Source organism: Acanthaster planci, linkage group LG02 (assembly GCF_054643075.1).
Source record: "Acanthaster planci isolate LZ-2023a linkage group LG02, COTS_SCS, whole genome shotgun sequence".
NCBI lineage: Eukaryota > Metazoa > Echinodermata > Asteroidea > Valvatida > Acanthasteridae > Acanthaster > Acanthaster planci.
This window is the reverse complement of record NC_141778.1, coordinates 5,828,275-5,856,261: the sequence shown is the minus strand read 5'-3', so window position 1 is coordinate 5,856,261 and position 27,987 is coordinate 5,828,275. Positions and strand designations below refer to the sequence as shown.

Here is a 27,987-nt window from a genome sequence, read left to right as displayed (position 1 = left end):
TTCATGGTGACAGAAAGCTTGTATTTGATTGTTTGTGATACTATTACTATGCACTGAAAAAAAATCAAATAATACCAGACTTAACCTTTTAAAATGGGTGAGCAATGAAATGTTGATAATGCCAGAATTCTTAACAACTACTACTCTTGGCGTAAATCCTTGACCTGGCGATGGGGCATAATGAAATTATCAAAACTGACGGATTATGGAAATTATAAAAAGGTAGTGGGGAAGTAAAGGTAGTGGGGATTAAGTAAAGGCGTGGGGCGAGGGCTGGACATCACATTACACTAAGGGGTACTGTTCAGAATACAGACGTGCATGTACTATAGTTGGGAGGCTATTAAACCTGACTCACATCACTTTTTTCGTCTCCATGTCGGTTGATGCAAAATTTTAAACAACCTCTACATAAAATGTTGTGTGTGTTGGTATCTTGTGGAACATAACAATAGGATGTGCCCTACAAGGAACACCCATTTTCCTTGTGGGGTAATACCCTAATTTCAAGAAACAGAATTTCGGAATTTGCTCAAAAAGGAGGAATTTCCAAGATACACGTATCTGACCCAAATCGAAGTATTTGACATAAGGTCAATAAATTGATCGAAATATCAACCCAGGAAAGATAGTCTGGTTCAAATGGGAGCAATTTGAAATAGCATTTAACAGGTTAATTTTTAGTACACACGAACAAAGGCAATACCCCACATGAATACAAATGTAAGGGTGTGTGTTGGATGAGGGTGAGGGGTTGACTCATTCCCCGGTCATAAAAGGGGGATATGTTTCCCCATCTAACCTCCATCTCTAGGATTTACTCCAACGATGAGATTACTGAACAGCTACTAATGCGTATCACATGAACATTTGCAGTACATAGGTTACTTTCTGGGTAAATTTTGACACGAAAGGGTAACATTTATTTTGGAAATATTGCTTGAAATATCAAAAACAACACATAATGAATTCGTCTAGCAAAACTTAAAACCAATTCAATACAAGCTGATTATACAGTATTAGCTTACCGGTGAATTTAAAAACTGTTTTACGTATATGCTTACTTTCATTTGAATTTAATTTGCCCCCAAACACAATCAAACAACACTGTGATTGACTCTATAAATTAACTGTTTTAAATGATGCATACAGGTGTTTTCCTATGTTAACAATTAAAGCCAAAATTACACACAATACAAGTGTAAAGTAATGAGGTATTTAGATTAAATAATCTCCTTAAAATTATAAAATTTACATTTTAAAATGTATGCAAAGAGTGCAAAGCTAAATCTTTGTAGTATCATGCCAGGATCAACAGCTCTGAGGGTAACAAAAAGGACTTTTCAAAAATAAACTGTCTCATGCTGGCAGGATGAAATGTGCATTTGTCAAAGTATTATCTACATGAAGCCACACAATCGGCCTTCCGCTCATTCCACAGTGTAAAGATGGCTCTCCTGAAGGTCCATAATGATATTCTGTGTGCTGTTGATAACAAAAAGGCTGTCCTACTTGTCCTGTAATATTGTTTCCATCTCTTCACCTCTGCAAATAGCTAGCTACAACGCGAATGATTCCTTGATTCATGGGCTCTTTTCTACAACTATACTTCATGAATGCTAAGAAAATCAAATGCTCATTGAAGAATTACCCCCACATATTTTACAAGCAGGAGCAGAAACGAATGAGGCAAAATCAAAATGGTTTGTGACTGCCTGTAGCAAAATGACAGCTGCAGAACATGTGGGGCATTATAGCTCCCGATACCAGACAACTGTCTGGTAGCATCTTTAAGATCGAGGAACGGCAGCGAGCCTGAAGCCCTTGGCTGGGGTCAAGGATCCAAACTTTGACAGAACAGGTGGAATCTGGAGGAGGAGAGGGAGAGAACAGAATGAAATAATAAGAAACGAAAGGATAATACAACGATTGGTCATAATTATTTTAAGTACATGTACCTGAAATTATAGCTGATTGGATTTATGGCACAACATCACTGGAATGATTGCGAGAGGTCTGTCCAACATACAAAATCACAAGATGATTTACATGGTAAATGGAAATGGATTTATGGATTACAAGTAATCTGAATACATCAGCCCTGCAGTATGAAGTGATGTCATTTGTTATAAGATATCTAAGTCTGGTTCCCTGATAAAACGGTTTTGAATTCTCTTCAAAAGGTCGAGCAGATGCTCCCACAGACAGTCAGTTCAGAAGCAATTTCACCAGACTGAACTGAGAGCATGTACAATCTCCCATTAAAATTAGAAAAGGTGTCCACTTTTAAAGCAATTTGCAACAGTTTCTCTGGGAAGCAGCTTGGCTATCTTATCTGTGGGGCGGGAGTTGGGCTGATCGATGTCTGGAACTTAACCCCACTTCGTAGCTCAGCATAGTTGCCAGGTGTACAGTACTCCTCCTACCTACGATCTATTGAAAAATGTCAAGGGAACCAGACTACCTGTATTACCTCAGTTTCCTCACAAGTCTCCAGACGAAAATTCTGAAGCATTCGCACCAGTGCCATTTTAACCTGAAGAATTACAAACAAAATACGGTAACTGCTTAAAAAGACAGATTGTTAAATATATCTTTCAAAATGTCTCTGCAATATGGACGATGGTAGAAAAGATTCTCTGAGACGTTTGTTACAAACATATAAAAACGGCTCTGAATGTCATTCTCTCAAATCCAAAAGAGCAGAGGGAACTGCCATTCTCTCAAATCCAAAAGAGCAGAGGGAACTGGAACCCTTTACTCACGGATCATTTACCCAGGGATGTGCAACCGTGAGCGGCCCCAGTGCAAGCACATGTGCCACCTTGGTTCCATGCGTGTTACGGATTGTTATTACCCCCGCAGGCGCTCTCGACTTTCTCGAGAAAACTCGCAACCACATGACACGCGTTGTAGCATGTACAGCGCAGCCGTGGTTATGCCGAACGACGTGCCGACGCGGTGCTTAAATCTATTTCACTTTGACGAATAAATCTTCATTTATCGATTTCAAGGAGAAACAAAGTTTTAATGAGGCAAAATTCCCCATTTTTGTGGTACACTTTTCTCAGAATGTATAGGATGAAATATCTTGAGCAGCATCTTTTTAGAAAGGGTGAACCCTGACTTAAAATATTACAAGAAAACAAAGTGGTAGACAAGAATATACGTTTTATAATTAGAGTAAGTGTTACATAATCCAACTTAATTTCTGCTTTGATATTGTGCCGACCGTAACACACACTGAACCACCTCTGAGCTCAAGTTGCACATCCCTTGGTAAATGGTCCGTGCTTGACTACTGATGCAATTTTTGTAAAGAAGTGGTGCAGAGTTTCATATTCCACTTCTCCAGTGGAATTGTATGGCGCAGATGGAAGTGCAAAAGATGACCATACAAAACGTTTGAAGTGTGGTGTCAACTCCCCACTAGCTATGAAACTTTTTTGATGTGGCATGCACATACAAATAAACTTGCAAAGAGACTGAATGCCTGAATATGGAACAGGCCCAAGTTCACATTTTGGCAAAATCGAATCAAGATTGTCAAAGTGCTGCTTTCATGTGAGACTGTCATATGTGCAGAAGACAGACCCAAGTCTCCTTCCCAAGTTTATTTTACTTAATAAGACAAGTACCGGTACATATGCATGCATGCACATTATGCTTGCCAAAGTAAAAGCCTGGGTTTTTGTAATTTTCTCAAAACTTTGTCTTGTGGACTTAGGCCGGTCTCAGATATTCAATTTCTAAGCATTATTAACAGGTTGTGAGTTGGACTACAGTGGAACGCTGCTATACCAAACACCGCTATGCCGAACATTCGGCTGTACCGATTATTATTCTTGGCTCCTAATATTTTGTGGTCAAAACCTACCGAACACTACGCAGTTGCCATTTGTAATTCCTGAACGTCACCTTCATAAAAACAGTCAGATTTTTTATGTTGGACAGTGGCAAGTGGCCATTATTTCCCCAAGGATTAGAAGGGAAAGCCACTAGTTGTTGAAGAGTTAATTGTAATTAACTAGCTGAGAAACTGGGTACATTGGTCGGCACTTGTTCAAAATCATCTTCTAGTGACGGCCAGGGCACGCACGGCTATCCGCCAACAGTATTAAATGGACACTGGTTTTACGACTCCGCGTGATCGACTGGAAGAAAACCGCACGCACACCGTAGCATTGCACTAACATTAGTCTTAAGAGGGCACTGCTGATACACAAGCCACTAAGATTCGCCACAGCATGCATCAAAGATCAATCCTGAGCGGTAGCTACGCAACTTTTAGGATAAACTTGAAATAAATTTTGTAACTTAATGTAGGGGGTACGTAATCCAGGATTCGTATCAGCTCTTTTGTTGGTTCGGGGCGACATGTCCAACCACACGAGGCAGGCAGACAACGTTTTATTTCCATTGGCAGACAATAAAGAAACAAAAGAGAGAAGAATATACCCAAATTAATCACAATAAATACATAAGTACAAGGAACAATAAGGTTTACACAAATACCTCGACCCTTTCAAAGTGTTATACCTAAAAATGGACAGTGATGTCACAATTTCGGCTACACAAGTTCCCTATCTACACCTAAACTGACGGATAACCCGATGCAATAAACATTAGCAGAACCAGAAAGAAGTCCAACCTGTGTGCAGGGTTCTGCCCAGGATGGTTTTAGTGCCGGCAGGACTATCTAAGCGGAACACCACCATCGGTTGGCGCGGAGTGTATCAGAAAATTTTTGGAATCTAAAAGCCCCCAGATGGCCGGAAACAGCACTTTCTGAGTGTTTTCAGCTGTGTATACACAGCCTAGAATTAGGGATCTCATGTCTGAAATTTCTGAAATTTAATAAAAAAAATTGAAAATTTGTAATTTTGGTCAACTAGGATGAGGTGATAATTTTAGACGGGCAATTGAATTAGAAAAAAAGAGTAGAAATAAATATTGATTTTATTCTGTAAATCCCTTAAATATTGAATTAATTTCTATCTCTATGATGCCCATAATTTTTCATTGCTATTCAAATCATTTTTCATTTTTTTTGTGTGTTGAAAGTAAGGCAAACATGCAAAATCTTTGCGGAATATTTTCCTTATTTTCTTTGTACGAAAGTTCGTACAGTATGCATATGGGATAACGAAATTCATAAATGTGTGCAGGGATTTTCTGAACAGTCATTTTAAAGTCTACATGAACATAATGTAGATTGGCCATTTGCTTTTCTGACACATCTGGCCATGTGTCACGTGCATACTGAGTGCGTGTATCTTGCCATATGGAACTCGTTTACGGAAAAGGCAAAATCATGCTGTTACTTTTGAATAAAAAAATTGCGGAGTTAATATTTTCACCGTGGGATAAACAACAATTAACGAATGCGGTGCGATCGTTGGTTTAAAAAATGATCGCAGTGATCGTTTTATGCAACATCGAGCAGAAAATACATGCGCCGAATGTTGCTAATCGTGGTCGGCGCGGCGAAAAACAGTCACGGTCGATTGTCAGTTTTGCAAGTACATGTAAAATTGTTTTTCTGCCAGATTTTTAAGTGTTTAAACGAAGTGTGAATGGGGTCATTTGCAATTTTGTCTTTCTGAAAGTTAAGCCAAATTTTCTTTTCAAGTTGTGGACCTGGGTAAAATGCGGAACTGGATAAACAACGCTGTACATCATGGAGAGGGGGTTTTCCGATCTTCGCGCACTGATAGCGTTGCATATGCAAGCCTATGTGTGGCCTTCCAACCAATGGAAAGATTCGTTACGCACTATGTACACGTGCATTGCGCGTAACAAAGCCTCCTATTGGTTCATGTTAATATTTGGTCCAGATATGTTGCATATGCACGTACGTGGGTGCGCAGACGATATGCATGGCAGTGCAAAGTGAAATTTACGAAGAAATTCTACGGTTTCTTCACGATCTTCATATCTTCACGATCGATTCCCTCGACCAAGATGCTATTTTATTTGGGTTCTTATCGGGAATACGTGCCGGTCGGAAAAGTTGATTTGGCAGATTGTGGCGGTCGGCAATTCTGCGTGCCGGTCGGGCCCAACCAGCACCGACCGGCAGCGGCAGATCCCTGTGTGTGAGTATCCGAGTTCTTTTACACAAGAGTTATACTGAATAATCCAGCTTGTGTAATATCAGGGTCAGACACAAGAAGAGGTTACATGAGGCAATCATAATAATTCAATACATGTACATAGCCAAAGACTTAGCTCACACTAGGGTTACACTGAACATGTTGAAATTCCAAAGTGCTGGTTCACCAATAATAAAGGCTAAGCTAAATAATACTACAACAAACCCTGTATTATTGTCACCAACGATTGAGGGCGCCCTGACAAGTTTTAACCTACTCAGGCAAAAAGAACCTGAAGAGAATGCCTCACATTGTTTCAAACAACACAGGGATACTTACTGACACAATACATAATTATACATGCATTTTCACACTGATAAAGCCTAGGAATGTACCAGTTCCCGTAACACCCGAAAGGCACAGCATTTTATGGGTGGTGCCATGTTGGATTAAAACATGTAAACAAAAATCCTACAATGTTGACACTCTTAAAGTATTTCACCCTAGGCGACACAAGCAGGAAATCTACATTGTGTTAAAATTAAGATAGAGCACTTTTGGAGGCCTAAGCACAATTCAAAATAAGGAAACATCATATGTGTTTTGTTGGTTCAGGGCGACATGTCCAACCACACGAGGCAGGCAGACGTTTGCTCGCCATCGCATGGGGGCGCTATGTTGCCCGAACAGGACTGCATGGACCTACACCTTACATTAAGATTTAATAAAAACAGAAATAATTAACAGAAACATTTTTAGAAACCTGAAACGTGAAAGCAGCGACAAAACATCACAAAAACAGTGAACCATGGTATTACAAGAGGCTGCAGTTCAGTTAGACAAGAGAGTTATTCAACATGGCAACGAAATATTTGGCAGTAAATTTCACTGTGCCGAACGACCGCTGTACTGAACATTCAGCGTGGACAGGCAGGGATATTATCAACAACAAGAAAAGACTAAACTGATTAGTGGCTGACCTGCATGAGTGCAAAACGCATGGCAATGCAGCTGCGTGGTCCAGCACCAAAGGGTATATAGGCACAGGGATGGCGCTTCTCACGTTGCTCTGGTGAGAACCTTTGAGAACAAGGAAACAATTCATGAGGACATGCTCAGAGATTTATTTTCCAGATGTCACTGACATCTTCTTGTCTAACATTTTAAGCTAAGGTTCTAAATCTGGAATAGTGAATTGCCTTCCACATTACACCATTTCTTCCAAAAGATATTACATTCCACCTGTGCCTGATGCTAAAATGTAACGTTTACCAACACAGACCTTCATGCCCAAATTTTGTCATGTATTATGCGACTCATTACATCATTTAATGAAACTAGAACTTCTGCACACACTTTGCTTCAGCACACTTTTCTGTCCTCCAAAACAAAATATAATACAATGTAAAACATCATTAATCCTATCCACTTGTCCATCATTTCCACAAAGTCAGTACGACTTTTCCGTGCAGTACTATGTTCAAACATTTCACTGCCGATAACTACCCTGCCAAAGTGCTCAAAATAACAATGTGAAATCTGCAAATCTTCCAATTTGTACTGCTTAAATATGACAAAAAAATAAGTCAGTGGAAATTTAGGACTACATTTAAAATATATATATATATACATTAACCTGAAGGTATATTTTGGGATTATATAATAAGTAAGAAATTGAGGGAACCAAGCTGGAACTGCAGAAGGCCTGTATAAAGCTCAGTCATTGACATACCTCTCTGGATTGAATTTGTCAGGGTCCTCCCAGTGTTCTGGATCATGGTGGATATGCCACACGTCAAAGTGAACCTGTACACCTTTGGGAATGGTGTACCCTTTGTGCTTGTACTCACAGCCAGCTTCACGAGTAGTCCTACAGGGACGAACAAACTGAGCTCAGTGAATGGAATACATCTCAAAATACTCACCGACTCATTAGAATAACAGGAACTAGGGGACAAAGCAGCGTGCTATTAGATGATAAAGTCCAACAAAGTCCACACTCTTGGGACCTCAAGTCTGCCAACTGGTATGGGAAGAACAGCGTGCTGTAAGTCACCATTTCATCAACTACCAGGCATCAGTTAAAGTCTTTGGGCATATACATTACACCAATCAGGCTTTCACTTACTAAGTATATGTACGTTCATTACACCAAAATGGTTGTCTTTTTTGTTGCACTGTGTGTTGTTTATTATCCAGTACATAAAATACAGGCAAAGGCAACACAGGTGCATGTATGTTCCCCTAAATTTACAGCATATCTGCTCCGACCGGGAACAAAAGAGGGCGCATTTTTAAATGAAATTGACAGTCCTGTGGTATAAACTCACCGTATAGGCACGCAACTTGATGCGCATTTGACGCGGAGCACGCCAAGTACGCGCAACAAATTTATTCTGGAATGTACGGTCTTTGCGTGCACGCTAGAACCCGGTTGGCAAACTTCGTACCAGCCTGTCTTTCTTTCACCAGTGAGGGTGCACTTCAACCCAGGGGTTCGTTTTACAGGCATGAAATACTACATCTATTTTAATGCTCTCGTTAGTTTTTAGTGGTGTATCCACTGGGGAGAAGAGGGAACACTGCCCTATTCCCCCTTCCACATATTCCCCATGTTTGAAGAATTGAAAACACAAACTCTTTACAACAGTCCTACTGGTATGACCTTTCTTTTGCTGGGGGATTGAGGATCCTTTCATGGATGACTATTGCTCTTAGAAAAAAAAATTAGCCCTCTCAACCCAGAACCTGCCACTGCCCTTCTTTAGGTACAGCTCCAAAGATCCTTTTATATTGAAAATATGACTACAAAAGCAAATAACTTCAAAAATGCAACAGAGTTGAAACCTGAACCAAATCAAAGCTAATAACATAAACTTCCCTCTCAATTGATACAAAGCCCATAACTGTCACAAAAGCCACTCTCGCTACTCACAAAAAACTAGGCGGATATAAGCGTAGGGTCTCGCAGATGACCCACTCCAGGTAGGTTAACTTGGTCAGGTTCTCGTAGGTGACGTCATCGCGGCTGGGTGCCAGGGTATCTATCTCAGCCACCAACTTATCCTGGACTTCAGGATTGGTGGCCAGCAGGTAAGAGGCAAATCCAAGGGTGGTGCCGGAGGTCTCAAACCCGGCCAAAAAAAAAATCAATCCCTGGACAAACAAGATCACCAACAAAAATCAAAACTGGACACATCAGGGCCGTACTTCACAACGGCCCTAAGCACATATTTTTATGCTAACAGACGCTCCACGTATTTCATAGAGATCGTAAGCAATAAGCACAGCAAAAGGCATGCTAACCTCGGTGGGAAAATTACTTAACTTAATATGTAACAATAGAAATTTCTAGGTGCGCCCATGCAGTTCATGTGCTAAACACAGCAACCATGAAGTGTTACCCGTGACATTGGCTTACGGTTATGCAACACTGCCAAATTAGGCCCAGGAGTTTTAAGTGAAATTCTGACAGCAAGGATATTTAACCCGAGCCAACACACTGAACCTTGATGAGTCCCTCGGGTGGGACTCGAACCCACGACCTCCTGCTTTGGACGTCTTAATCACTCGACCACCGAACTTGCTGCTGTAGGCTGGCTTGTTCAAATCAAATATAGCAGCGGGTGCCGCAAAAAAAAACTATTTCAAAGATGGATTTACGTCAAGGACATGTGAATTAATTTTTGAATTTTGCCCTGTCCAACTTGTATTTCTTTTCACAAGCCTTCGGGGCAAACACTGGGCATACTCCCTATATTAATTTACGTCTCCCAGACGCAAATCCATCTTTGAAATAACTCTTTCATTTTTACAGGGCCTCTATACTGACGATGCCACATTCAATATTTTGGTTATTGCTTTCCTATAGTGCTTGGTGGACAGTAAACCCCACTGGTTCCACAGCAAAGCCCACATGTACATGTATAACAAATGGTGACATCATCAGCACAGAGACCGGTTTCATGAGCAGGAACGTCATAAACTCTTCCTTTTGACTAGATCAGTCTCACACCCTCGTTAACAAATGCACTTTGTGGGTTTTCAATAAAGCTTGGTGATTTATGGCTCAAAATGGCTGGGTTGGAATCACATATAATGTAGGTAGCAATTTATTCTATTTCTTCCACCGCCAAAGCTGAGTAGACCGATGTATGTCCTCAAGAAGATCACACACACACAGATACAGCTTGTCTAACACCACGGCAGTCAACAATTGCTTCATTTGTTAAAGCCCAGGCAGATTGGAACTTGTTCATTAAGAACCAAATCAAATCACTGTGAATGCTTAATGTGTACATACACATCAGAAGCCAATTGGCTGAATGTTTAGTTTTTGAGAAGTTTGTTACAGAGTACCAAAGTGTGACTTCTCTTGAACCAGGAAATGCAGTGCAAATGAATGGAGTACATGTATGCGTGCAAGTTGGTTCACACACTGGTTGTCCATTACATACATGACTGTGCATGTGATGTATTCCTTTCCATCGTCGATAATGCCTTTTAATCTACATGTGGGCACCTGTGACTTGATCTCATCCGCGGTGAGCGTTTTCTTGCTCATCTTGGCTCGATGTTCTTCTTCCTGTTTCTCTTCCTCGGTGGCCTCTGCTTTGTCATCCTCCGTCCTCTCTTGGGCATCTAGCATCAGCTGCAGGAAGTCCACTCGCTGAAATTGACAGTGTGACATGCAGTCTGTTATTTCTTCTTCCTTCGGGAGACGTTACCACTGCACGGGATTGTGGTAAAAAGCCAAGGAACTCTTTCCCCCTAATGGCATGGGGGTAAGAGGCTCTAGAAATTGCAGAGAGAGAGACTCTAGAAACTCAACACTAGCGCCAGCCTGTGAAATAGTGCCAACAATCCAATCCAAGCTCCAAGTTGGCCACGACAGAACACTCCATCTCCCAACAAAAAGACTATTCACTATAAAACTTAGGGACTGTCCTTCACATGGACATACAAATATAAAAATGTGGTTCCACATCAGTACTGTTTACAACGTGTGGCCATTCATTGGCTTTTAGAAGATTAATGGAGCTTAGACTACATGACACATGGCATGAGCATTGGTGTTACTGGGCGGAATAAGGTGTGCTGCAGTGCATTACCTTGGCAGTTCCAGCTCTTTTGACTTCTACAGCGTGGTCTAACACATCCTCGAAGAACTTCAGAGTTTTCCGGTCAAACGTGGTCAGGTTGAAAAAGTTCACAACAGGAGACAGGATAGGGGCCAGCACTAGGGGGAAGCAAAATGTAAGGCTTTCCAGTAGATTGGATCTAAATCCTAATTGGGCAATCCTCCTAATCCAGTAACTGTTTTCATCTGTTTCTCATTCAACTAGAAAAATGACGGGAGGAAAAACTTTGTACCTCCAAGTTCAAGTTGGCAGTGTTCTACTTAGACCTCCCTCAGGCAAATTCTTGCCAGTGGTCCTACCGGTGTGTTTATAATGCATAGTCTCGCACTTATTTTGTGTTTATCTATGCATTTGTACTTGTAATTAGTCAGTGGGAAAGGAGTGTGTGTACTTTTCCCACAGCCCAACTTGGAAACAAGTACACGATCATCATGCACGACCCAACATGTAAGGGGCATCATGTACATGTATGCGCTGTACCAGGTAGTAAAAATTAGAAAAACTCTCTAATAAGCCGGTTCCATGTGTATGTCATTCGAGAATACCAGAATATGCACACAGGGTCAAGCCTACCAGAGTGCTCAAAGGCGATCTTGACTCACATGCACTGAACATATTTGAGCTAGCATGGTGTCGTGGGTGGCCCTATCCAATGACCTGTCCTTTTTGGAAATACAGGACTGGCTCACTGAAGTGAAGAGTTGCGTAATTTAATGTATGGTCTCACAATCAGTGTTTCTATGGACATGCCAGATTTCACGATGAACCCAGACTGGACAGGTGAGGTCCAAGGCTGTAAGATGTTGAAAAGCAGTTCTGGCAGGCCTCATCACTAAAACATTACCTTTAGGCATCATTTGTACCTTCATTTCAGCCAAGTTTTGATAAATCAATTCACAAAGTTTCAGCAGGCACAGTTGAATGCAACAGGATCTAACAAAACAAGTCTTATAGTCCATCGTCACTTATGAAATGCTCATGTGATTTTGAAATTATCAGTATAAGTTTACTGTGATTTCATATAAGTGCAGGCTTTGCTTAGACAAAGGGCATGATAGTTTTAAACTGTTTTCCTACAATTTTGTAAAGAAGCCTGAAATACTTCAAAACACTTCTCAAAACTTATACTGGTACCGCATTTTGACATGTTCGTTGGTTGGGTTGCAAATTATTTGCAGAAGTGCCGCCATGCTGTTGAATGTTAACATATTTCCCCTGAAGAATTCTTTGTTCCAGAGCAAAACTTCAGACAAAAAGGGACAAAAAGTTAGCTTGTCCTGACAGTGCTGGCCATTTCCATCATTTTTAGAGCTTTTTTGGGCAATGATCTACTGACAAGGAAGAACTTACGCACAACCAAAATCGCTATGCTGAATCTGAACTTGAAGATGTCTCTGGCATTATGGAGGAAGGGATCATCAGAATTTTCCTGGGAGTTGAGGGTCAACCCAAATGCAGTGTTGCCAATGGCATCTATCAGGAAGCCACTGTAGACCCTGGTGAAGAAACAGAAGAAAAGGGAGTCAGGATGCTACCAGCAAGAAAAGTACAACACAGAAGTACTAGAGGAATTTCATAGGCATGTGCATACCTTTCTGAACAAAGACAAATTGAGAGGAAACATTTTCATTCGGTGGAAAGATTGTGAACTGCACGAGCATGAAAAGTGAGGTTGGAATTAATTTCAAATAGAAATACGCGCAAAAATATTCTGGTTTTTAGTTTGGCAAAGAAGAGATTAATACAATTAGCCTCCTTCAATGACGTATAGCAAGCCTAACAGATAATTTCCTACATCAACATGAACCGCTGAAAACTTTCAATAATTGTATAAAACAGTATCATTTGATTGGTTGGTAGTTGGTCATATGTCATTGAATTATTCATCCCCCAAAAAAGCATATTATCATTTGATTGGTTGGCAGTTGGTCATATGTCATTGAATTATTCATCCCAAAACAAAGCATGGTTGCACCACAAAAGTGACATTCTACTGCACCAGTAAATGGATCAGGTGAATTTTCACTGATCTGATGGACAGTCATATGTGGAGCTAAAAGAAATTTCATAATACATAAATTCTAAATCCATACCGTAGATGATGTATGGATTTACTAAGTACGGACTTATTTGGGTGATGCAGGGTTTTTGTCTGAATTATTCCTGGCTTGCATGTGAAAACATTAAATGTTTGGCAACGGCGATTGTTCCATCTTTCATCTCAAGCAATACCACTTAAGCATTCACTACATGTACATGTGTACATGCATAATGCAATGCACACCATCTTGCAGGTCATGACAAATTTTTTTTTGGAGCTTGCCCGATCGGGCAGGTCATGCCATAAAAATGCTTGCCCGAATTAGATCAACACTTGCCCAAGATTTCTCGGAATCCACGATTATTATGGTTATTTAACTTCGGCCTACTGCAAGCATGCAGTCTTTTATTAGGCCCCCAAAATACACATGTAGTTGTGCTTCCAATTACATGCCCCTTAAAAATAGGGTCAGTAGGTTGGAGATTTTTTTTTGTCCTGATTGAATGGCATGAACAGGGATGACAGCTTCCAAAAAGATCTCCAAAAAGTGATGAACACCTGTCTTAATCTATGTAAAAATTTCTACAGGCAAGAATTATGGGCAATTCACACAGTGTGACTCAGGCAATCACGACGGCAAACTGGCCAACAATGTATCACGTGGTTAGCGTGCGTGAGGCATCCAGACCAGTGGGTGAAAAACCTTGTGCGGTGGAAGGAAATTTGTTGAAAGACGCTCGCTTCAAGTACAAGAAAAACAAACTCAAATTAAACTCGTGAACACAAAAAATACATACATAAATAACATGAATAAGAGACCAAATTCTGTGAAGGAACTTACAGAAAACCTCTTGCCACGTCAATGCTTTTTTGACCTGTGGCTTTAGGGTTGCGTGCCTGTATGGCCGGTGTAGAGTAATCGACCGGAACGAATAGTACATGTACAGACTGGTTCTGGTTGCTACATTTCTTTGCATGGGCGTGGCACAGCGGGAACCAGAGCAGCTTTGTTTAATGCATTGATCTGTGGGCACATGTTTTCACCACTGTGACAGTGAAACGTGAATGAGAACTCGTGAAAATAACGGAAGTTTCTTTCCAAAAATTGCAAATGTAAGTAGGAAAACATACAAAAACAAGCATTTTAACAGTTTAACGTGAGAAAAAGTTATTGAAAGATATTTTGTGAAGACAGAAAAGATATCAGCTTTCCGGACTTGCCCAAACAGGCACACCTAGTTAGAATTTTAATTGCCCGAATGAAAATGTAATTGTCCCGGGCTATCGGACAGGCGATTCGTCGCGGCCTGCCATCTCGTACTTGTATTTCACTACAACTGGTCAGTAGATATGATGAAAACTTAACTTGACCTCTGCCTCGGAGTACTTGTAAATCAGTGAGCTTGTCTTTAATGTATTGCAAGGGATTTTCTATGTTAATCGAACCCTGAAATGCTTGCCATCATAAACTAGAAGGTTGAGATGTCGTGTGGCTATCACTACAATTGAATGAAAACTTACTCCTTGAATTCTAACCCCTTGCCTTCTTTATTCAACCTGGTCACTTTCCGTATCATTGGATCCAGACAATCATTGATGATTGGTGCCATCTATTGAATGAGAGATAGTGGGACAAACATGAAATTTTGACTGATATGGGTTTGTTTTCCAAAAGTAGCATTGGGTTTTAAATACATTGTTCATGAGGTCCCTGAGATCAAACTTGCATCCGCTTGTCCTGTTTCCAGAAAAACAAAGTTGCATGTGCCTTCAGAGAACAATGCTCCCTTGAAGCCCAGGGAAGGCAATGAAGAAATGTCCAGTGTCAGAGGTGGGAGGTAAACTCAACAGAAAGAGGTTTGCGCCTAGCAGAGACCCCAATCTTCAGGTCAGCCTAGATGGGATTCCAACCTAAGTCACTTGAAGTGGAGGGCGAGGAATTACAAGTACCCCACTGCACCGGACCGACCAAAGATGAGTAGGAAGTCTACTAACATGGGACCCTCGTCCAAAACTGTAGGAATCGTGCAAAGGTCGTGACTCACCAGCTTCATCTTGGATCCACTGAATGTTGGACTGAGAATCCCTCGGACGTCCTTCCAATGACTGTCTCTCAAAGTAGTCAGGGATTTATGAAACGGTTTGTTGTCAATGGTTTCAGACTATTGAGGAGATAAAAATCAGGTCACTACAAGACTCCATTAATGGCCAACTTGTCAGCAATGAATAAAACGCGTCCCCCAAAAAAAGCATTAAAATGGTTGACAATCTCCATGCACAAGTAACCCCATCCCCCTCCGTTATGAAGGGAAAAACGTGGGCTGATGGAAACTTGAACGATACCGGTAGACCCACTATCCATGGCATACACATGTACATTACCTGTACATAAGCCATGGTGGAGTGTCCACATTATATCACTTGTCACACCCTGCTTTCTCCATGCAAAACCATGTACATGTGATCGGAGCAAAAGATCACGGAGGATACATGCTTCCATCATGTCTTTCAACTTTGCCAAATGCATTCGTAAGGCAAATTTTTGGTTATTTTTGACTGATTCCATGAACACACTAACATCTGGTAATTGATAAGAACCAGTGCAGTACTTTCAAGCAATTCACTGCAAAGCAGGTGAATAAAAGCAAACATAACAAGAATGTCCCTGTGTGTTTTAGCAATTGACCAAGAATTAAAATGATTAAGATACAAATACAAGTAAATCAGAAGGTTCTGCTTTTTCCACTGATAGATGAAACTGTAGGTTAAATCTTGTGATAAAAAAGAGAAGACATTTTGATATTGGTTGCGCTGCAAAACTTCACATATTAATGACTAATTATAAACCATAATGACATGATGCACGCAAAATACAGACCCTGCGATTGACAAAGCTGGCGAAGTCCTTGATGCACAGTTGTCGGACCCACTCAACATCACCAATTATCACAATGGGGCTTCCTCCCATATAACACCTGTAAGAGATGATCACTGTGTGAAGTCACTGGCTTTTTTGATGCCTAACCTCTTCAAAATTTAACCACAGTCAAAACCAAACACCTTTGATGCCCAAAACATGGCCTTATTTGCCCTGTAAATGAGTTGTGTGCTGTATCAACACACATGGTTGCTGTATTTTCAACAAACCACAATGTGCGACCAGAGAAGATTTTAGACAAACTAACATTTTTGTTTTTCCTAACTACATGTACATGTATGTATGTGGAAGCACTAACAAAAGTAACATTCATGCCTTTCCCCTAACATCGCAGCTTCAACGATATCAAGTTTCTTGGAAAAATAAAATAAAATTTTGCCAAATTTGATTTTAATTTTTACATCAGCAGATCCATAGTTACAAAATAAAATCATTCGGTTTTAAATCAAACCAACACTGTTGAAACTGAAAGCCCCATTGTCATAATTGTGGAAAGACAGGAGAAATAGATACTGTAATCAACTGATTTGAGAAAACTTTGAAGCCTTTAAAAAGGAAAAACTACAGTGCATTTGACAGGAGAATTTGTTGACTTCTTACCCGGCTACCTTGCCGTACTTCTCAATGATATCTTCATACCAGCCCCATACTCCCTGAAAATACAGGTATAAGGGGGTTGGACAGTTTCTGATGATGTCTGATGGAAATTGCAATTAATGATGACAGTCGTGACCAAAGATTGTAAAGCGCTGCACAGCGGCGCAAGGGGGAGAACTTCACCGTGAATATGCATAAAACATTGTTATCGCATGGGCGCCATTTGGGTGTGAATATGCTACAGTATGTTAACGCAACAGGCGGGGGCACTGCTACAGGCATGCACACCTGGTATGCCTGCACCATCGACTCAAATGACGCCCATGGTGATAACACCTTCTTGGCCAAGTTCTCCATCTTGTGCCGCTACGTGGCGCTATACAATCTTTGGTGGTGACAGTCTGATCAAAGGGAGGGCACAGATATGGAAAATATAAGGTACAACGGTAGCTGGAGTTTTTCTAAAAGTTTGACTCGAAAGTAAGGACAAATACAACCACATTACAACCCATGGTACATGTACTAGTGCCAGAAGTAGTAGTCTCCTACTGTCTCAAAAGACAATGGGTCTGCACCGGAAAAAGTCAGTTTGTCGTGGAGCAGCGCCGGCTACAGCTGAAAAGTACTATCCACTAACAAATATCCAAGGAAATTTTGAAGTGTATGAACTTTTTCAACCTGGTACAAGTTATTAACTCCTCCAAGACGTCCTGGTTATTTCTCTGGACAATTCCCAGCAAATACAAATTACAACAATTGTGTAATTGCACTGGTACTATTATGAATACGTAACAAAACTGAGGTTTCTTCACATTCTTCCCGCCATATATAAAAGCAACGGGAATGACTGTATTAAACATGTTAGAATGGTTGCTCACTGCAGGTGTATCTGTGTAGATGTGTTAGTCCATGTTTACATACATGTACGCAAATAAAATGTACCATATGCTTCATGACTACACCCTGTACACGTACATGTATCTGGGGTCTACATGGACTGTAACTGTGAAACGAACCGATAAAAATGATGGATCCCACAACAAGCAGACTACTACATGTACATGTACATGTACATGTATCTACAATGTGCAATTTAACACAATTCTCACACTGGCAAAGCCAACAAACAAATGTGCACTTACATTTGTGTGGAATATCATTTCTAGAAAGTTACCGAAGAACGGCTTGGGTTTGGGCCCTGCAATACCAATACGGGCCAGGTAGTGATGGCGCCAGTAATCATAACTATAAAAGAAAGAAAAGAGCATCAACCCTAACACTCCTCAGTCCTTCACCAAGAGTGGGTTAATATGTGGAAATTACCATACTCACTGGCATGGGTAGTCCTCCTTGCATACATGTACATATACACAGGTACACAGACTAGTCGCCAGGTAAATGAATGAACACAAAAGGATCTTACAAACACATGTAGACCCTCCTTTTACAATCAAATGCCACTTCAACAAAGTGCAAGGGACCAGTAATAACCAGGACTTTGTGGTGAGAAGTATGGAAAAGAAAACACAAAAATTCAAGAAATAGGGATTCTCAGAATTTGCACTTTATAAAATTGTGTAATAACAGGGTTCTTAAACTCGAGACTACACCTCCGAAGGCTGAGGGAAAGCACACTCATGGGCCCAATTAGGGGGTCATATGTTGATGCGCTAGAGACCAAATAACAGGTACATGTAGTATCAGGTGTGTTTACATCGCAAATTATAAAATACTGTACATGTAGGACCTGCAATCACCTTTTATGGCTAAATGCAAGTAACCACTCAGCCAGGGAGTATAAAATGCTTTATATGTGTACGTAGAATAGGACACTTTTAAATCTGGCATCATCTTTTAACTGTTACAATTGGGACTAGATTGCGTTTAATGTAATTCAAATTTTTGAAACATAATTTTTTGGCCTAAGCTGATGTCCATGCACTTTCCAAGGAGCAATTTCATCGCCGCATTGACATGAGATGATTTCTGACACCTATCACCTGATGGAATGTTTAGTAAACAACCTACACAAAGAAGAGAGAGATAGCTGCAATGATGAGAGTCCATGTTGACGCTGCAAAGAGAGGCGGCTGCCATCCTTCCTCAGATACAGATCTAGACACGCCCTCGTTCTCCATTGTACTTGGACTGCTCACTCAAATCCAATGGCAATGTTTGACAAGTACCGGTAAACTGCACTGAATGATTAAAAAGATACAGAAATATTATACCTTTAGCTGTTTAGACTCACGGTTGCCCAATTCCAATGTACATGTACCTGTGTGGTGTAAGGCCAATGGACTACGTGTATAAAATGAAACAACGTCAAGCTTTGTTTACATGTACAGTTTTCTTTGGGCTGTGTTAATGGATTGGGTCCTGCACCTCGCTCCCATGGGAAAACACACAATGTGAACAAATGTTAAATATCAACAGACTGTGTACATTGTACATGTACCTTTATATTACAAAAAACCAAAAAGGTAAAACTAACCATTTTTTATTAAAATACAATGTACATTTCCTCATTTCTGATTTATAATTTCATGTACTGGTAGACATGAACATTGGAAAGTAAGTGCATGTACATGTACACTGTTGTTTTTCGAATGGTTGAAAAATTCAAAGCAAATGTGGTTTCAACTGGGCAGTGCCAAATTCAGATTTTTTGAGGGAAAAAAGTCTGAAATTGTAAAATGGTTTCTCGCCTTGTGAATACGAAACCACAATGACTATACTGGCACACAACCAGTTAAAGATTTGTCATGTTTGTCACCGTGAGAATTGTTAAGTCCCCAAAACAGTTACATGTTCATGTACCAGTAGTGTGTCCAACAAAATGTTGTTTTACCAGAGACAGTGATGCCACTACATGTAGGGCTAAACGTACTGGTAAATGTCAAGGGGATGCAGGTGGAAGGAAGTTAGTTACTTATTCCTAATTTGATGTTCAACATTCAATGTTGAACATGTAACAGCTTTATCATTCAACGTTCAATAAGTAATTTTTTTTTATTCAGCGAGGGCTGAGGATGCATATTCCTAAAAACAGTGGAAGGCGAACGGGACAAAAAACACACTGCGCTATCTACACATACATTTTGAGGACTTGTTTGACCCTGAAATATTCATTGTATAAGGGTCCTTCCTGGTCTTACCATGCATGGTACCGCCTAGTGAATACAAGTATGTTAATTGGATTGATACTTTGGGATGTGGTGTTCCCAATAAGGTCATAGCAGGAAAGTTGGAAAGAAATTGTAGGCTTTTACTTTGCATAACACATGAAGGCCTTTTGGGGCAGTTCTTGGTACAGTGAGGCTGGTGACAATTTCTACTCATTTCATGCCAGAGACAAGAGGAGCTCAGATCAATGGTGTGACAGCATATGTATTTGTGGACCATTAGCTCAAGTTGATTTTACCATGGGAAAAGATATTCCCTGGAATAGTGGCAAAAGCCTAGAGGATTCTGCCAGTGACAGCTGCTACATTGTAAGAAAGTCTAACTAAAATACTGTATCCTGGCCAATCAGCTGGGACTCGCTTCTTGGTCATTTTCAGCCAAGAGAGTCAGGCTTTTCAGACAGCTCGGCACTGTCTTGAGAACTGGCTCCCTTTAGTGGAGTTACATGTACATGTACAGTTCACTTGAGAAAGCACCGAGGGCAAGTTGATAGAAACCTTCAGAACCCATCAGTGACCTCGTTGTCCACCTTCAGAGGGACACCCAGTTGACTGAGTGAAAGTGTCTGGATGGGAGACACCCAAGATGGCTTGTTGGAGGCACAGGCAACAGCTGTGTACATGTATATTGCGCGTATTTCAAATGACTGAAATAGTTTCAGTTAAAAGATTTATTTGCTAAAGTTTGTTTTCCTTCTTATTACTGAATTTTGTATGGATGGTCTAAAACTTTTGCAAATGACTGTACATGTATGTTGATAGTTCCATGAATGTACATCAAGTTTACGTGCATGATATGTTGTGTTTTTGTAATAAAACATAGGCCTATATACCCCAGTCTTGTGCATTTTGTAGTTTCGGGCAGGAGTCTTGTAGAACACTCAGAAGTGGTCTTGAGGTTACCGTGCAATAACGCGTAGAATCAATCGTCCCTGGATAATGCAATAGGGGTAGATTTTAAACCTTCCCGGTTGTCGCAGGTAAGTACCAGTACAAGTTCTATGCCAAGGATTTTTGGAGGACTGCTTCCACAAATATTCTGGAAAACTTCGTTAACAGCACTATCGATTTTGTACATGTATTTAGCTTCTTTTTCATTTTTCCATTTTTTTTTGCCCGTCCAATTTTAGTGCTCCACGTCTAAAATCATTTCCCCATGTCTACATTAAATAACCAAAATTTCATACAGGTGTAATCCCCTTTCCTATGATGTTTTCTTGTATAGGTTTTCCCGGCCAATTTCTGGAAATGTGCTGCTTAATTCGTAAAATAAATTCAACTTGGTGTGGATTTTGAAAACAACTTGTTCATTTTCAAAAAATGAGCATTCGACTTTGTTTTGCATCCTTCAAATTACATTTCATTTAAGAGGTTACAAATAAGTGATTATGATTTTGATTTGACATATTTGTTGCCAATTGTACCCACTGTGTAATCTTATTCACTGAAAATCTTTTTTTTTAAACCGTTAACTGTCTGTGTCAAGTGTTCATTTTCATTTGCTGTAATTTCAATTCACGAAATTCATTGATGAATGAAAATGACAGAACTTTACGAAATAAAGAACCCATAAAATCTTAAACTCCCTTTGCAAGAACATGACAAGTTACACATCCCTAACATTTTCACAAAATCTCTTCATTTTGATCTGATTTTTTTCTTTGTAACATTTCATTTGTGTACACTGTCATAAAGACCTTGATTTACATGTACACGTACAGACGTACAATTTGATAACAAACACACTGTAATCCTTCATGAGTAACATTACTATCATCCGAAGCGGTGTCTTGATTTGCGTAACCCTGTATATTCTAACCAAATCAAATGCATATTTTGCGAATTTGAATTATAACAAATTGAAAATGAATACTCAATACCAAAGGGTCACGGCAAAAGACAGATTTTCAGTGAATAAGATTGCACATTTGTTATAACTGACAATGAATACCTCAATTACCAAAATCCCAGTCACATACACATGTACATGTATTTGTAACCTCTTTAACCCTCCTTCTGTTTTAACCGTCAAAAACAGTCAAAAATGCCTTCCAATTGATTTCCCTGAGTACACAGACACATATGGGAAATGTGACTGATTTTGACTGATATGACAACTGTGTCAAGAATGCATCTTAGCATAGGAGGGTTAATGAAACATAATGTACATTCTTTTATTTGATACAAAACAAAGACAAATGCTTGTTATTGCGAAAATGAAACCAGGTTTTAAGTTGTTTTCAAAACCTAGGGCAAATTAAATTTTTATTTCATAAATTAGATTGCAGATTTTCCGAAATTGGCCAGGAAAACCTATAAATCAATTTATTGACTATTTCGCAATTTTGCAAAAAAAGCATTCTGTTTGTTCTTTTTTCACCTGCTTCTTCCTCTTCTGACCAAAAGCTTATTTATTTTGAGCAAAGTTTCTTCTACCATCAACTTTGGTCCTTTTGCAACTTTGGATCTTCATCAAACCTACATCAACAAAGGACCTTAGTGGAAAGATGTGCATAGAACAATGACGTCATGAATCATGGTGACATCATGAATCATGGTGACGTCATCAGGTGATTTGTCATTGATTTTTTAATATTTGTTTCAGCTTATTGACTTTGAATACGTTTTCAAGGCATACTTTTTGTAACTTACACGTAGCGATGACTGATCATCATCAAAGTTACACCAAGCACAAACCTTTAAACAAAGATAATATTAAAACAAATATATTATGATGACATCCATCCAAGAGATTTTTCATTAAATTTTGAACATTTAAACAATATGTTAAACGTTTAAAAATCCATGTACAGGTAAAATTGACCATGGCCTCCCGCAAAATTCTGTTTGCAGCAAGTGGCACAGTAAAATTTGGTCTTCAATTCATCTCGTGTGAATCAAATCAAGTGACACTTCCTTCCAGCATGTCCAGTCAAAACTGGAAGTGGGCTTATTGCTTAAAAGTGGTAAAAGATATTGACTTGTTTTCAACGATGTTAGTCTCTTGGAATATTGAACTCTTCAAAACATCTACCAATGACGTCAAGTAATTGTCAAGCGCCCTCAAGTGACAGGTTCAAAATTCTGAAAAACGGATTTTGAAGATGTCTGTGGTGAAGTTTGTCTGAATCGCCTGAAAATTGATGTGAATGATGATCTTTACCAGGTTAACACATACGTAAAAGTTGGGGCCATCATTAGACCAGAAGTTATCATAAAAAGTCCTATTATTCTTCAAAATTCGGTAAAAATCAACCGTGAGAAGTACACGGGAGACATGTTGCCAATCCATAAGCTTGAAATGCACATTAGATAATAGCAGAAAACATTGAAGTCCGTTGCACCAAGTGATAAATGGCTTACATGTTTACACAGATGAGGCACCGACGACAAAAACACACATTACTGTATTTACGTACCCGAAAATCCCATTTGTACTAGATACTGTCTGTGTATTGGCTTAACTACATGTACTGGTATGTGGGTGAACATGTTAGCCTGCCTACATGACATGTTTAACAAAGACCTCGTACAGTGCGTGGGTACATGTACATACTCAGGGCAGTGAAACAAGCACGTGGCACTGAAGTCAGATCACTTTGTATGGAATGTCAAATGACCAAAATGCCATTGCAACATGTGGTGCTGAATTGCACGGAACGCCATAACACCAAAATGTTTTACAACGTCACCAAGTGATTTTTATTGATTTTATAATATTTATTTCAGTCCATTGACTTTGTTGACTTTGTACATGTACATTTTTGAGGCACCAGTTTGGTAACTTGCCGATCTTCAATCGTCAAAGTTTAATACAGGCAATAAATACCCTACAAAATCTATGATGTTATGCTGAAGTCATCACCTGATTTTTTACTGATTTTTCAATATTTGATAATTTCCAACAGGTTTCGTACCAATTTTTCAACAGCCAGTTTTTCGGACTCTGGTCAGTCTCACTGATTTCATATTTGTGCACACTCTTACTAAACAGCATAAAGAGGGTCCCAGAACAAAATCGTCATAATGACATCATCAGAGGCAGGGTTCGCAGAATTGGTAGTCCACCGTCCCAGGACAACCAAAATATTTTGTCGGACAACCAAATATTCCAGGCTGCCAGCCCAACGGGCAAGTACAATGTACCAGTTTTCGGCAACACATTTTTTGCATTGCATTTTAATCCTAGCATTTTAGACATTTCAGCTGAAACTAGGAAAAACGTTTATGAGTGACCTAACTACCTGTACCGTGCTCCCCCTTCAAACTAAAGGTTATTTCTGGTCAGTAAACATTAGCCTACAGCTTGGGGCAAAAACTTCCTTGTCGGGCAACTGAAAATGAAATTCAAGCAACCAGATTTTAGACTCCCCTGCCTGATGGGCATGTGACATCACTGATACGAGATGAAAACTGCAGTTTTTCTCCATAGGATTTGTACACATTTTTCTACTGTACACCCTATTATCGATCTTAACGAGCAAGTAGTACTCAACTTCAGCTCAAGATTACTATGAGAATGAAAAAGAAATCGTAGGTTTAACACTCTGTTATTTGATTTGAAATATACCCAAGAGTCAAAATATTAAGTAATATAACGCCAATCACATTACATGCACTCTAAGGAGCAATTTGTCTGCAGTGGGATTTTTAGCTCATTGACTTTGTATGGTACATGTACATGATGTTTTTAAGCCACCATTTGGGTAACTTAAGATGGTTGATACATGTAGTCTGGCAGTTATTAATTTTGGCAAATTTATGACATCATGATGACATCATCACATTATTTTTAATTGGTTTTTGAAAATTTAATTTTCTCCAAGATGTTTTGTACACATTTTTCAACAGACAGACTTTGGCACTCTTGTACAGTAGATCTGACTGATTAGGTGCTCGCTTCTTAGACCACAAGTAAGAATGGGTCCAAGAACAAAATCCACTTTGTCATGTGACATGGCATTAAATGTGCAAACTTCAAAGTCTTACATGTACATGTATGTACCAGCACAAGTACATGTATCTCCTAAACTACATGTACATGTCCCATCTGGCTGAAATTTTGCAGATAACTAGGGCTGTGCCGAATATCTGAATATTCGGATATTCGATTGAGTATCAAATATTTGAATATTATTGCAAATGCAAAATCCATGAAAACAAAGGGAGAATTTTCTTTTGTTTTAAATGTGAAAAATTGCACCATGGAGACTTGTTTCAAGCAGACTCAAATGAATTCAAACAATTCAAAAAATAATTTGTTCATTATAAAATTTGACAGGAAAAGAAGTATTTTTCCTCTCTAAATCTTGCTAAATCATGGCTGGAGACACTCCCACACGTGAGAAGCTACTAAAGTAATTAAAATGTACAATTTTGTGCATTATTGCAACTGATTTTGTATGGATTGTTCATCAACAATCTGCCGGGTCGGCACAAACGAAGATTTACATATTTGTTCAAATTAAAGGTCGAATATTCGAAGAGTGAATTATTCGAACTGACTCAGCCCTACAGATAACGAGAAAGGGAAGTGTTACAGATGAATAATGACCTGATGTGACAATGACGTCATCAGGAGACAAGTCACCTGACATTGAAGTTGCACTGTTTAAAGCCGTATATCTCCTGAAGTACATGTCCCATCGGGTTGAAACTTTGCAAGTAACTATTAACATGATTAAAGGAAGTTTTACAGATGAAACTTGACCTTACATGTACATGTATGTGATAATGACTTAATTATTTACAGAAATTTACAAAAGAATGCAAAAAAGCCCTCTATCTGTTCTGTTGGCCAACAGACAGATACATGTTGTAAACTGGAGTTTATTAATTTAATTTTGGAAAAATTTTAAATGTACTTTTTTCTTTTTGTTTAATCTTTTCTTTCCGAATTTATTTTTTGACTATTTCAATCATGCTTTTAAAACCTAAAAGAAATGTTTGTTTTGGTCAAGTACATGTACCTGAGGCTGTACGTACATGTACCGGCACATGTATGTTTCCTTCCTCAACTTACCGGTAGTTTTGCTTATTTTTCAGGGTCGCACACTGGAATGCTAGAGAGCTTTTGTGATGGAAATGAGACGTCTAATGGATTATTTTGTTAAGTCAATGATGTTACGTAATGTGTTTATTTCCTCTCTTTGTTTAAATAATCATGATACTCTTGCAACCGGGGTTTTCACAAGAATGGGAAACGCTTAAATATGAAGCCAGCATTGAACTAAAGGCCATCCTGATGGTCATTAGCGTGCAAAAGTTTTTAAAGCCAGATTCATGAACTTAAAACTCTGGTTCGCTGTGATTTCATTCTGTCACAGCGATTCATTGGCTAACCCAGTTGATATTCAACTACATGTAGTGTAGAATTTAGTAGGGTTTAATGGTGTCGATAAAACTCAGTATAATTTATATATTTATGATGTGTCAGTGGTCAGATGCGGTGAATGAGCCATAAGTTACACACAAAATTGGGTTCATAGAAGGCATTTTCGCTGAGTCTCCACTTTTTGGGTTGACCGTCGCTGGACAATGTGCAGTTGTAGTGGATTGAAAGTTCTTACCCAAACAGTTGAGAATGCCTAATTAGAATTTCTACTTGTAAACAGATTCATAGGTGCATGTGTGCACAAGCGTTGGAGGGAGAGTTGGTGCTGGCCATGTGAGGAAGTCCCACCATGTTTGGTTTAAACTTTTAATCAATGTTAAATTGTGTTTATTTTAATTATTTTGGGTCTTTGTAAATAGTTGTTCTAATAGGTATTTTTTTAAATATTGTTAAGCGCTCCTGAATATTTTTTAGGAAATGAGCGCAATATAAATTGAATTCAATAATAATAATAATACTGGTACATTAATGAGTATATATACATGTAAATGTACTTCAGAACTACATAAACAAGCTGTCTCCTTCTTTGGGCGCTTGCAGCTGGGCTGCGCGTGACTGTACATATTAAGGAACAATGGAAAATAATATTGATGGGGGTTCTATCCAATAAACAAGTGGGGGAGATGTCATGAAAAGAAAATATTTTAGAGGAGTTGGAGAATGGATGGGAAGCAGCAAGCATAGCAAGAAAAACAAGTGTATTTGCAAGGCACAAGTGAAGAAGTAAATAGGCTGATTCAGCCTTATCTGTAACCCAAGACCATGTTGCTGTCTACTGCCAGTACTGGTCTTGCATATTTAATCTCGTATCGTCAGTCCACCTCACCTCCTTGCAGAGACTTTAAGTCACTCTATGACGATATTGACAAGCTGCCGTATTCTTTTCAACCTACATGTATAAACCAATGGCACTACACTATGAATATCTTCCATACTGTACCAAAAAGATTTCAGTTATTTTTAACATGTTGCAGCAAAAATCGAGGAAAACAAGCAAATCCAGGTAGGCTTACATGACGTAGGACGTGCATGTAGCCAAGGTTGGATGTTGTCTTCATTTCATTACCACCTGGGCTAGCCTACATACAAACACGACAAAGTGAATGGAGAGTTGTCCCTTTGCCCAGGCTATCTATTTCTACCTCCAGCATCTTACCCCCAGATCTGTCATGTCTGTGAGGTCCGGATCCGACGTCCGCCCCATGCATGGCCCATTCTAGCCCAGGTGGACTCCCAGACTACTAGTAAGCTACGGAGTGAATGAAATGAAGACAACGTCCAATTAACCCCGGGCCAGCCCACTCCTACTCCGTCAGCTCAGTTACTTTTGAGTTCTCGAAGTACATGTACACGTAGCTCAGACCGCGAGAATGTCAGTGCCAAGGGGCCAACTGCCCCAGGATACTCACATGGTTGTACCAAGTGCTTGTTAAACACCTTGCGGCTGGGAGCTAGCTACAGTTGCCTTGCAATACTTGCGTGCACAAAGCAAGAGTGATGCTGACGCGTACCCAGCAGCAGTGTGCTAAAGTACCTGTTAAATATGTTGCCATACTTTGCCAGCTCATAATGTTAACCCGGCCGAGCATTATCTGT

At 39.6% G+C, this 27,987-nt stretch overlaps 1 protein-coding gene across 5 annotated transcripts; it reads right to left on the bottom strand.

Annotated features, from left to right (window-relative positions):
* LOC110986226 (cytochrome P450 3A6-like) lies at positions 1-27,944 on the bottom strand. 5 transcript variants are annotated; one of them, XM_087133282.1, is made up of 16 exons: positions 27,801-27,923; positions 27,548-27,640; positions 18,841-19,010; positions 17,955-18,057; positions 16,816-16,868; positions 16,156-16,252; positions 15,323-15,439; positions 14,799-14,887; positions 12,587-12,732; positions 11,207-11,334; positions 10,618-10,764; positions 9,031-9,251; positions 7,828-7,965; positions 7,076-7,175; positions 2,474-2,536; positions 1-1,868 (listed from the first exon to the last, which is right to left on the bottom strand). In XM_087133282.1, the coding sequence occupies exons 3-16, from the start codon at positions 18,948-18,950 to the stop codon at positions 1,791-1,793; spliced, it is 1,590 nt and encodes a 529-aa protein (XP_086989408.1). In that variant the 5' UTR covers positions 18,951-19,010; positions 27,548-27,640; positions 27,801-27,923; the 3' UTR covers positions 1-1,790. The 5 variants fall into 5 exon arrangements, with proteins under 5 accessions (XP_086989408.1, XP_086989407.1, XP_086989410.1 ...); XM_087133281.1 differs by lacking the exon at positions 27,548-27,640 and adding an exon at positions 22,650-22,694 and having other exon boundaries at positions 27,801-27,922; XM_087133284.1 differs by lacking the exons at positions 27,548-27,640; positions 27,801-27,923 and adding an exon at positions 27,926-27,944.
* Positions 27,945-27,987: the final 43 nt, after the last annotated feature.